This window comes from Atta colombica, unplaced genomic scaffold (genome assembly GCF_001594045.1).
Source record: "Atta colombica isolate Treedump-2 unplaced genomic scaffold, Acol1.0 scaffold38, whole genome shotgun sequence".
Classification (NCBI taxonomy): domain Eukaryota; kingdom Metazoa; phylum Arthropoda; class Insecta; order Hymenoptera; family Formicidae; genus Atta; species Atta colombica.
The window spans coordinates 3,198,122-3,210,641 of record NW_017259490.1 but is presented as its reverse complement, the minus strand read 5'-3'; the positions used below and the strand labels follow the sequence as shown (position 1 = coordinate 3,210,641).

At 39.9% G+C, this 12,520-nt stretch overlaps 1 protein-coding gene across 3 annotated transcripts in view; it reads left to right on the top strand.

Moving 5' to 3' along the window:
* The first annotated feature begins 584 nt into the window (after positions 1-584).
* LOC108691023 (synaptic vesicle membrane protein VAT-1 homolog-like) overlaps positions 585-12,520 on the top strand; it is a 25,628-nt gene continuing 13,692 nt past the window's right edge. Inside the window, exon 1 of one of the 3 annotated variants that reach the window (XM_018198636.1) lies at positions 585-1,264. In XM_018198636.1, coding sequence (XP_018054125.1) covers positions 957-1,264 — 308 coding nt within the window. In that variant the 5' untranslated portion in view covers positions 585-956. Of the gene's footprint in view, positions 1,265-12,352; positions 12,507-12,520 lie in introns of those variants that run through there. The other 2 variants (XM_018198637.1, XM_018198638.1) reach the window with 2 other exon arrangements.

The following is a 12,520-nucleotide window of genomic DNA, read 5'->3' as shown; positions in this document are numbered from 1 at the left end:
TATATATATATATGTTCTTTGCATTCTCCCCTTTTCCTTCGATTATTCATAGGAACAATTACACAGCCGCGTCATCAAGATCAGTTAGACAGCGCTTCGTGGTATCGTTCCGCACGATTTGTAATTATAAAGAGCGCGTAAGTATATCCGTCGGGGATCGATCGGTCAGCTTGAAGCTGCTTGAAGCTGTCCAAAGCTGCCAACGGAGCTGGAACGGAGTCGGACATTTTCAAAAATTTTTAGGTTATAGCACATGATGATCAGAGGGAATGAAACAGCGAGTAGGAAAAAGGAGATGCGATGCAATGGGACTACTTCGCTGCGGCGAAGCAGGAGTTGCACGCGTGCGGTGCCGTGCGATTCGTCGCAACGCGACGCGATATGGCGCGGCACCTGCCGGGCTGTGCGCGCGTCCAGCACTCTTCGAACGAACATAGCAAATGACGACCGAGGACTTTACGATCGGCGATTGGTTGTTCGGCAGGGGCGCGCGGTTGCTAAGCAACGGCAACACCGCGCGCATTACCGGCCGGCGTAGCCGGCACTACGAACGGAAAGAGAGAGAGAGAGAGAGAGAGAGAGAGACTTTTACATAGTGGTGCAGAATTTCGTCCAGAACGACAGTGGCTTTCATGGAGCGCGTACGCGGCGGATTGTAAACGATATACCGTGCGAAGCGGAGCGGACCACTCACACGGACGGGCGCGCTTTCTCTCCCTCCTTTCTCTCTCTTTCTATCTTTTCTCTCTCTCTCTCTCTCTCCATCCTTCTCCTTCTCTCCTTCGTTCCAGTCTGTCTCTCCTCCGTCTGTCGCTTCGCGATCACGGACGGTACGACGCACGCTCCCTTTCTTGACGTATCCCCGCCGCCGGCCGCCGGAGATCCTCAGTCTCGCGGTAAAGGACGTCGCGTGAGCTTCAGAGTTTCAGGGCGTCTAAGAGGAAGAGGACATAAAGATGGCAGAAGACAAGAACGAGACTAGTCCGAGCGCCGAGGGCGAGAAGCCGCCACAGGAAACGGCGGCAGCGTCGCCGCCGGCCAAGGAAGAGCCGACAAAGGAGCACAAGGAGGACGAGAAGAAAGTCGAGGAGAATGGCGAAGGCGAGAAGCCGAAGGAGAACGGCGAAGAGAAGACCACGCCGGAGCCGAAGGATATGCGGGCGATCGTACTCAACGGTTTTGGCGGCCTCAAGAGTGTCAAGGCCCTGAAGAAGCCGGAGCCTGCCCTTGGCGAGGGAGAGGTCCTTATACGCGTCAAAGCCTGGTGAGTTCATTTCGCTCTCTCTCCCCTCTCTCTCTCTCTCTCTCTCTCTCTCTCTCTTTCTTTCTTGCCAATCTTGCGTTCGCCCTTCCGCTTTTCTTTGCCCCGGATTGCTCCGAGTGTTCGCGCGCCAGATTCTTGGTCTATATTCTCTACGCATCGTTCAACGCTGCACCGAGCTGTTAGATGGAACGCCGATAGAAGCCATATTTTCCCTATTAAACCGCTGGAGCGTCTCGAACTCGCGCAGTTTGACCGGCCTGCTCACGATTACCTGCCCACGAACGAGCGAGCCATTGTCTTACGCGCGCGCGCGCGCGCGCACACACACACACGCACACACACACACACACACACGCACGCACACACACACACACACACACACACACACATATATATCATATTTTCGGTGTCTAAAAAATTTCTGAAAGAATTTCCGATTTTGTCCCAGTTCGATTGATAATCTGCCATTCTTTATCTTCCGATGAGAAAACTGTTTGAATTTTCAAATCGCCTGTCAGAATTGCACATAAATCGTAATAAATAGTAAATTTTCGTTTCTCGTTGTTTTCGTTAAATCTCCGTTTTCGATGAATATGAGATTCGAAAATCGAAAGGTCACGTTCGGAACGAAATAAGCGGCATCCATATGGACTTTCGTTGGAGAAACCTTTGTCACGAAAATACACGGCAGGGTGCGGCACACGGTTCGACTTTGGGATGCCCTTCGTAATGCATTTTGCTGCACTCGTCGTTCACTGCACCGCGAAGATGCGAAGATCGAAGAGGATCGGCATGAAAAAGATATTTTAGATAAGACTTTGTCTTTCATTTTATTGCGATGTTGATATAAATTTTCCAGATTGTTCGACCTCTTGCTCTCACTTTCCCACGATAAATTACGGAAACTTTGGTGACTACATTTACACTTCGCGATATGCGGGTCGTCGTAAAGTCAACAAGTAGATAATTATGATCCTAATCGTTTAAACGAATAGAATTGAGAAACATAAATGTTGAAGCTCGGTAATCCATGCCTCATTAGATTGCGAAATTATCGCACATAAAATTTTTATTATTTTCATTAACACTAATTGTTTCATTTATTTTTTTTCCCCTCTCCAAGTATAACATCGCGGGCATTGATCGCTCGAGAGATACGCTAAATAGTCGAAAAATCCACTTGATATTTGATGTCGCTACATTCCTGTCCCGTTTAACGATAATACAAAGCGCAGGGGGCATGATAAAAACACGTCCGAACGATTTGTTAACGGTCAAAAATAACTTCGTATTGCATTCTCATATTAGAATTTATCAATGCCCTTCGCTTCCGAACATCCCGTTCACCACGCACGCGATTGTCGATCGGTGCTCGATTATCAATGATCGATTAATCAATTTCCGAAACGCGGGCGTTGCCGCGAGAATTCATGAATCATGACGATCGGCTATTTATTACATTACGTGCGAGAAGGATGCCGGTTTGATTTTTTAATTATAGAAAGAAGAGAGATGTATGTATATAACGGCCTCCACCGCGTGTATCATATCCTGAAAGAGAGGCGGCTTTATCTCTCGCGGCCAGGGATAGTCGCGATGATGATGATGATGGTATATACGGGGGAGATGGCGAACATCGGATTCGCCAAAGGCTGCGCGCGGACCTTTTCACGCGTGAGTCACGTTTTATAAAAGCTATTGGGATTGATGAGAAAATAGCCCCCATAGAAAGATATCACGCTGCCAATGCCGGCGAATAAATTTGTCTGCCCCGCTGCAGACACATTCGTTAAGTTGCGAGCACCCCCGTCGTCGTCGTCGCGCGTCGACGGGACGGACGGTTAAATAAAGTATCGCTTTGTCGTTTCGATAAAATACCGGCACGATACCATGATTCCGATAACTTTTAACGACAGCGTTAATACCGTTATATCATTGCGCAGAAATTATGTGTGACAAAAAAAAAAGCCGCGCAGCGACAATGGCTGCGTTCAGCAGAAAAAGCGGCTTTGCAACTGTTGTGAAATTTATTAATATGATCGAACTTGTTCTTAGTTCCTCATTGAATCTAAATGTATAAACCAATTTTATTGATTATTAGAAATAATCTTATCTTCGGTCAAAGTAGATCTTAGTGCTTAATAATATTAAATGTAAGAGAAAGTTTATTTTAAAATGCGCAGCTGAAGCTGAAGAAATTAATTAATTTCTCAATTTAGATTAATCATCCATTTATAGTGAAGCTGTAAGCATCTTAGAAATTTGTAAATAATTTACTGCGAAAAATGATACTAAAGAATTTTATGACAATTGTAAAATTATTTTCTCTGCTAAACGTAATCTATATAATGATAACAATATTAAGATTACAGAATTAGGGAACGAGCTGATAAATAATATTTCTTTTTTTTGTTTTACGTCACATGACTGTCTTGAAGAAACTCAAGCGCGTCTTCTTTTCGTAGAAAATACTTTTCGTAGAAACGCTAATCCTGTCAAAGATATTCCACTCAAAGAAGTATGAATTTATATGACATAGCAAAGGGGGGATTTACGGGCGCTTTTGTTACGTGATTTAATTATGTGAACAATGTTTACAACAGAGCGCAATCGCTCTGTTGCTTTTTTTTTATTCATCTTTGCCGTTACAGCCCGAGGCATTCTTCCATTTTAGTTGTGTGTGCGTTCACGTTCTTCGCATGTGAGCGTGAACTCCATTTGGGCGTACATGCGCCCTTTGTAGTGAAAGGGTTATTCGTCGCAGGAAATGTCGAATTTAAGATGTCGCGTTCGAAAGTGGAAGTAGTATTAAAAGTGCGTGTCATTACTAGAACTGCATTTAGATCAATACTTTTTTTTTTGATAACTTTATTTTTGAGAAATCATTTTTTTATTTTATCATACATATAAAACAATATTTTATATTATTATAAATTCTCGATAAAAATATTATTCAACGGACGTACCTAAGTAAATTTCTCTGAAATTTGACGGCGAGAAACTTGACGGAAATTTAATTAATTGTTTTAAAATAATTATTATTAAAATTTTTTAAATAAAAAAAAATTGAAATTTGCAAGGAAGATTGCGATCTCGTATTTGTATTTCTTCAATATTGAATTTTATTATGAGCGATTACACTCACGGATAGTTTCCCGTATTCTACGTATCTTGTTCTTGATTACTCATGCTGAATCTATTCGCCGAAGGAAATGGGCGATTACTCCTGAATAAAACAGTTCTTCCGCTCGTGTCTACAGTGAGACAGCATAAAGTCCAATGAACCACCTTATTTCATGTTTAATAGATATCCTCGACGACGAAAGAAAGCCAGTTCGCGAGCTGAGTTTGTTCGGATACTGCTTCAGAAGTTTAAACTCAAGTCCCGAGAACCCAATAACGCATTCTTGTTTTGCGTCATAGTTTCTTTTTCTAACGGAGGAAGAACCGAGGATGTATATATAAACATTTATGTCATTTTGGAGCGAAGTTCACTCGGTATTCTGTAATTTTTTTTTATACATTTCACGAGTATTCCCTTTTATCTCTCTCTCTCTCTCTCTCTCTCTCCCTCCGAAACGTTCTTGTAAGAAATTGGAAGCGACGGGGAAAAAAGGCGTGCTCGCGATGAAAGGCGAGTGTTGGAAACGCCTTAAAGCACGGGGAAAGAAAGAGAGCGAGAGAGAAAAGGAGAGAGAGGCACATACGCAGATCGCGGTGGAGTATCACCGTCCGCTGAATGGTATCCGTTCAAAGTTTCCCATAACGCGATATTAAGACCTCATTAGTATGATAAACTCGAGACAGATACAATGACGCCTTTCATCGAGCAGCGCTTCCACGAAAACGCGAGCGTGCGAGCTTTCGCCCGTATAAATTCTAAATACGCTGAGAATTTTCACGTGCATACGTCTATCTACACGCGATATCGCCGGTCATTCACGCATAGATGATATTATGCAAACCTATTATCAGTGCATTAATCATATTTCAACATTCTTTGCAAATTTTGGACAGCCATTCGAATTTTCTTTTTGAATTCGCGGATTGTTTGAGTTTTCATCGAGAATTCGAATCTTTAGGAGCTTTTATTCTTTCAATGATAAGATCCTGAATTCTTCGATTTTTTTTTGCAACTTAGCTCCATCTCAGCAGCATTACGATATAATATCACTCGCGGAATAATCGCAAAGTGCATAAGTGCCCGCTGCAGTTGTCGACGTCAAGTTCAGGTCTGAAGTGGACGTACTTTTATATATAGGTATCATCGGCAATCTCGACGATCATGACGATGATGTCCAAGAAATCTTGAAATTATTATCCCGATGTAGTAATGTTATGCCTCTTCAATAAATTCTTTTTCTTGTTCTCGGATTCATTTCAGATTCTTAGATTAAATTAAAAATAAATCAATATATAACTTGGAGCTTTTTGGCTACGAACGATTACCTCGATTTTCTGTGCGCACGCATTTACGTTGACATCCGCGTGCGTGCCGGGGGGAGGTGGAAGAGAGGAAGGGTGGAAGCGAGGTAGAGGGTGTAGGAAATACGGGTGTGGTTCGATCAATACGGACATCCCATAGATCTATCGGTGCGTACGTACCGTCGGGTGAATCACACTGAAAATTATTGCTTGTAACGTAGGTCATAATTATACATGAATCGAGAAATGTTTTGTCCAAAACTTGGAAATAAATTGTCCGTTGTTATCTGTTTTTATCTCAACGTAGCAGCACAACATGATTAATCAGTTTTTATTTTCGATTTCTTTGCATGCGTTAAATGTTAAAACGTTGACATCAGGATATCAATTGCTTTATAATAAAGAGACAAGAGATATCCATTTATATATTTTATACTATCGATTGGGAGAGTGTATTAAACTTCTTTGTAGATTTGCCCAATTTTCGCGTTTTTCCACACAAGACACATTATATGTATCTAATGATTGTTAGTTGTCTTATAGAAGTGCGGACATGAAAAATTTTTGAAAGTTTCTGATGAAACTAATTCATGTTTGCAATCACATTTTAAACGAATATTTTCTAATTACTCGTTTTTTGTATTTCATTTAATTCGACTTGGTTATCACTGCAGGCCTCTAAAGGAGATTGAATATTAATAAAAAAGAAGAAGAAAAAGAGAAGATCAACGACTTGTAAATCTTCAACTACTAGTCGTCGGAATCCTTTAGAGTCTATCAAGACAAACTTTCATATCTATATAACTGTATGCATAAAGAAAACTATCCAATCGCATTTCTAATAAGGACGCACATAAAATTCGATTAGATAATTTTCTTTATGCATATGATTATGCTACATGCAAATTATCTGGATAAATAGATTTTTTTGGATTTGCGAGCTTTTAGAATCTTGTTCTAACCCAAAGTCCATGTCACACTATGCATTGGAGATTGAGTGAGGATTACGAATTAAAGATTAGAATTCGACCAATCAGATAATTTTAATTTCAATCCATTTTGTTCTAGTTGTCTGAATTCTAATTTTAAATTCGCGATCCTTAATCTTCATTGCGTTAGTGTGACACAAGCTTATGATATATACTGTCAGTATTGAATTTCATTTTCAGTGTTGACAGTGTATATCAGAGCATGGATCTCATTTTCGAATCTTCAAGAGCTTTTTTAATTTTTACATTTCTGATCATACTCTCTAAATTTCTTGTGGAGTGAAATCTCACTTTAAAAGAACAAAAATACTGCCACTATTAAAAAAGAAAATGAAAATATATTTGTACTTTTGAATAAGAACGATAGATTTTTAGAGGGGAGGGGGGGATGAGATTCAAAAAGGGAGAAAGCTTTATTCTTTTTTTGAATCTTATACTAAAAAATCGAACTCCAAAGAAAGAGTGAAAATTTGTTATTTTTACACAAGAGTGCAAATATTTTCACTAGTGGCAGTATTTTCATTCTTTTGCGGAGTGAGATTTCACTTCAAGAAATTTAGAGAGTAAGAGTCTGAACTCTTTAAAAGATTTACGGGTTGTGTTCCGCGCTCGCGTATTTGCAACACGATGCGTGCGATTTCGCGGAGCAAGTGAACAAAGGGACGCGTATCGCTTACAGACCCCACGCCATGATGCGTAGACATTCGATAGAGCGTATCTTAAAATATGCAAAACGACCGCAGTTTGACCATGACGGAATTGTTCATCGCATGCGTATGATTCACGTGGATATATATTGCTGGCGTGGCAAAACAGAGAAACCGATCGGTTAATCGTCGCGTCTCGGGTTATCGTCTAGATTACAAAGTATTTTCCGTTCCTTACCAGTCAATAAGCGTAATCAACGCGATGCGTCATCTCTGGCGTCTGTACGAATCGCTGATAGATTTGCTGATCGCATCATCGTAGCGATTCGACAATTTTTTTTTATCGAACACTGAGAAAAATATCTAGTTGATGGACGAATGTAATTAATTATATCAATCAGAATTCCAGTTATCTCATTTAAAAGTTTAGTAGATTAGTTTAATCAGAGAAAAAATTTTGAGATACGATATTTTTAATCAGAATTTCAATTAATCAAATCAGACATTTTTTTCAGTGCCTATAAACTGGAAAAATATAAAAAATAAGTTAAATCAAGAAAATTAAAATTAATCTATATCGGTAGAGATGAACATAAGGCCCATTTCTATCAATATAGATTCACTTTAATCTTGATTTAATGTATTCTTTATCTTTTTCTAATTTCCAGAACTGGAGAAAGATAAAAAGTAAGTTAAATCGAGATTAAATTTAATCTATATTGATAGAAATGGACATAAAGAGTCAGTTAACGGCGTCAATGGAAATTATATGCGATGCTTATCGAATTACGAATGCGAGAATTCACGTGACTCTAGATATCGAGATTGATGGGTCGGGTCGATAAGAATTATTTACACTGCAAGGGTATTACAGGCAATTCGCAATCGCAGAACGAAGCGACACTTACGTCAACGTCACTGCTACGCTGGTGATTCACTACAAAAACGATGTGACGGTTTGAATCCGCAGCTGTTGTCTTACCGTTCGATTCTGTTTTTCGTATCTGGTCACTTGTATGGCTACTTACACAGAAAACTTCGGCTATATATGTTTCTAATCTGATTTACGCATTGTAATTACTAACGACATTATTTTGCAGATATGTTTTGTAGCTTGTAATATTTTCATCCGGGAGTGCTTAGCATAATGCTGCAGGTCTAAATCGAACGTCATGTTAAGAACGTAGTTGGATGAGATTAGATCTTCGCGTAGCGGATCACACTTTATCCTCGCATGCGTAACTAATCCGTGCTTTAACCTCTCCACGTCAGCTCCACATACTTTTCTCACCGTTACATCCGCCTGATTGCGATCCGTTTCGCGCGAGTCACCGTCTACACAGAGTAATCCGTCGCGGTTTACTTGCACACCAATAGACTGTCGTCCGTGTCATAAAAGTGCAGCAGCTTCTCTCGCCTTCTCTGTCATCGGAGATGATATAAAAAAAAAACAGCAAAGAAAAACTTTTATATATCGGTATACTATCATAGACTCTTCTCTTACCTCTGTTTAAAAACAATTGATAACTCCGTTCGATAGGGTCATCTGTCGCACATGTCTACAATAATTGCCGTGTACTTTTTTCCAAGTACGCTCGCACTCCCTATATTTTTCCTTGAGGGGATCCTAAAAATTGTCTACTTTACTTTTATTGCAATGTCTACTTTATTATTTTTTAAATAAGTATTTTTCTAATTGCATTTATATACATATTTAAGAATTATGCTAAAAACAAAAATGTTGGAAAATTACAATTTTTTTTACTTCTGGTGACTTATAATAATATTTATTTTATATAAATTTTATATTTGGTATAAAAGAATTTTGATTTGGACTGAGGATTACATGAACAACAATGTTGAATTTTTAGAGAATTAGATTTATTTCTACTAATGTAGATTAACTTTAATTTTAGTCCAATTCTTAACTCATCTTCTAATTCTTAAAATTAAAAAAAGATGAGTAAAATTAAATGACATTGGGAGAAACGAGTAGACGGAAGATTAGTTAGAAAATTTACATGTGCGTGCGATATTGATGTAGTAGTGTGCAGATAAATCATATATGTACCTACTGAATCGGTAAAACAGACTTTAGTTAAAATCCTCTTAAGCAGGTTTAACTCTCGCCTCTTTTTGAAAGAAATAATTATCGCATTTGCCTGAAATGCCAGTGACGAAATTCCTCGGCCGATCCTCCTCCAACAGTTCGACGATATCATAAACTGTTCTCTCTTTCTCTCTCGCATTTGTTCGCTCGATGATGCAACGATAATAAATAATTCGCTGAGCCTGGTCTATGATATCGTATTAACTTGATCGTATTAACTTGATTGACTTTACTTGTAATCGCACGCATCTACGGGAAAGATAGTCAGTCGTTCCTCTTATCCGCGAATGGCTCGCGCGATTGTTTACGAATTCCTCTGTTTAATCCTCCTTGTTTACCGTCCGCTTCTCTTACGTGAAAGATTTAGGTTAATGAAATCAAAACCTGATTTATCTTGAATAATGAGGTAGAGCTAGTACAAGGAGAGATATTGACGTCGCCGCTATCCGACCGACCGCTTATCCCGCGACTTTACGAAGTAAATCGCGAGGCGACCGAGCGCGCGTAATATTCCGTTTGCTATTTATAGCCCTTCCGTTCCCTGCATAATTCATACGCGTTCGCGTCAATTCGCGCGTGCCGGCCCTTCGTAGTCTAAATTGAGTTTAATTCGTTTCTCTCTTTTTTTTTTCTTTTACGCGCTTCACTCGCGTTTTCTTTTCTTTTTTTTTTTCGAGGTGGGAAAACGGGATACTTGGGAACTTTACACACCTATTCTCGAGATAAGGTAACGTCACTAACATCGATATCAGCGTAATGACCGCAGTGCGCAACCATTACATATCGCATAAACTATGTTGTGCTCATAATACCTTCACTGCCGTTCGTGGAAGTTCAGACATCCGCATAAATTTTTGCCGAAAGGTTCTGTAAAAAATAAAGACATGAAATAATTGTTATTATTTTATATATCATCATTATATATCATTTTAGGATGCACATACTAATACCAAGAGCTTTATAAATGATTTTTAATTCATGCCAAAATTGTCTTTATTTCTTAAAACATTACAGTATAATCGATAATTCAAAAATTCGCTTAGAGAAGAGCTGTGAGCTTATACTATAGTGTAGTAGTATATATGTGTAGTATATATGTTGTATTTATTATATATTTTCATGTCTATGTCTTTGAATGAATATTGGAAATTGATTACTAATGTTTCTACGAAATAAAGACAATATTTGCCATATTAAAATTATAAAATTATGAATAATTTATGAAGATATATTGCAATTGATGTATAAATGCTTATTGTGTATGCAAGTATTCCAAAATATAAAAGAATAAAAACACAATTGCTGTTTTACTGTTGTTCTAATTTTTAACATGATCATTCGATAATAATATTTCATGCGGATGTCCGAACTTACATGAACGGCAGTGTATATACAATTTACGATGTGTACTTTTGCTACATATACGTGTAGAAATACCGCTGCGGGTTCGGGTGCACTTTCACTCGTCCGGACGTCGACTTCGATCGGAGTCACGCGAGATTCGTGCATTTGATTTCGCCGTACGATTACGTAGTCCCCATAGGCGCCTCGGTGTCTTCTACGACGATCGATTGACGTGTATATATCCACGGAAAACGGACGTTTCATGAGCGAGAGACGGTGCGCGGGTCAAAGGGTGACGGTCTGCGACTCTCCCATTTAAACTGTACAGGCAGGGTTGTTTCCGATCAACGGCACTTCTCTTTAACGATGTACGCTGTGTGTCACTTTGAGATTGAGTCTGGAAATAATTAACTAGCCGGCTGTTAAAATGGCGCTGGGATAGCCTTTGTATTCAACGACGTGTGATCGGATTTGGTTAAACTTGAATTTCTTTCTCTCCGCTCAATGTGTCGATTGGAGACACCCTATATACTGTGCGTGTCTCTCTGCGCCGACTTTATGCGGCTTTGTGTGACCCTGGGGTGCGTTGCATGTCGCCGTCCGGTTCGGTCCGTCCGTTCAATTGCCTCTTGCCAAGAATGGAGAAAATTATTCCCCTCAATTCGACGCAATTTAGAGGAATTAAGCGATCGCGAACCGCGAGAGCCGCACTTCTTCGGCTCATAACTTCTGAACCTTCTCCTTGTCCTTGTACTCGCGTCTCCCTTCCTTCTTTTTATCTTTTTGAGGAACCTCTCAATAAGAGCGAATCGTCGAATCACGGTTACTCTGGTTCCCACGAGACTTGAGAAATCCTCAGGTAAAAATCGCTGAGAGAACAGAAGGCCCGCATTATTCGGCAAACATTTTCAGTTCAGTTCCGTTGTAAAATTATAGTCCGATTTATCGTATATTGCTTCGCTATCATAGTATTTGATCGGCTTCCCATACGGCGATATAATACGATCGGAACTTCGAGCCAATATCGTGGAATTAAATTGGCAAATTCCGATCGATTAATAGCTGTTCATATTGCTCGCTTTATTACACATAATCGATCGCTTTTCTTAATTATCGTTCGCCGTTACATTATTCGTTAATTATCCATTTAGCGGATATTATTAGCATGCCAGTTACCCCGAAAGGGTTAATGACAGTACGCAGAAAGTCTGCAGCGGCCGGAACGGATCATTTTTCTCCGAGTGCGATCGCACTCATGCAGCTTCGAAGTCCGGCGCGCCGGAAGGAGCGGAAACGACCCTAAGTGCGACAAATTGTGAAAGTAATGGACGATAATATAGTGTCTTACAAGGTGAATGAAAGCCGTCTCGCGTTGGTGTGATCGGCTTTAAATCACGCACGTTATCTCTACGGTTAACTACGATGACAGAGCGATGCGTCGCGACCAGAATTTCATTACGTCACATCAGGCTCTCCGCAACTGTCGCCACCGCCGTCACCGCTACTGCCATACTTGTTGTTTTTATCTTTGTGAGACGGAATTTGTTTTCGTCCGCAGTTGCGTCCGCGCTTTATTACATTTAACTGTCGTATTTGCGCTCAACGAGTTTGTATTAGCAACTGATAGAACGATGGATAGTCGCGAATAGTTGAAAGCCTCATCGAGTTTGTTCGAGTTTATTATGTACGGCGCGAAACATCCAGCATGGAAATTCCACGTAAATGATGTATATAAAAATGA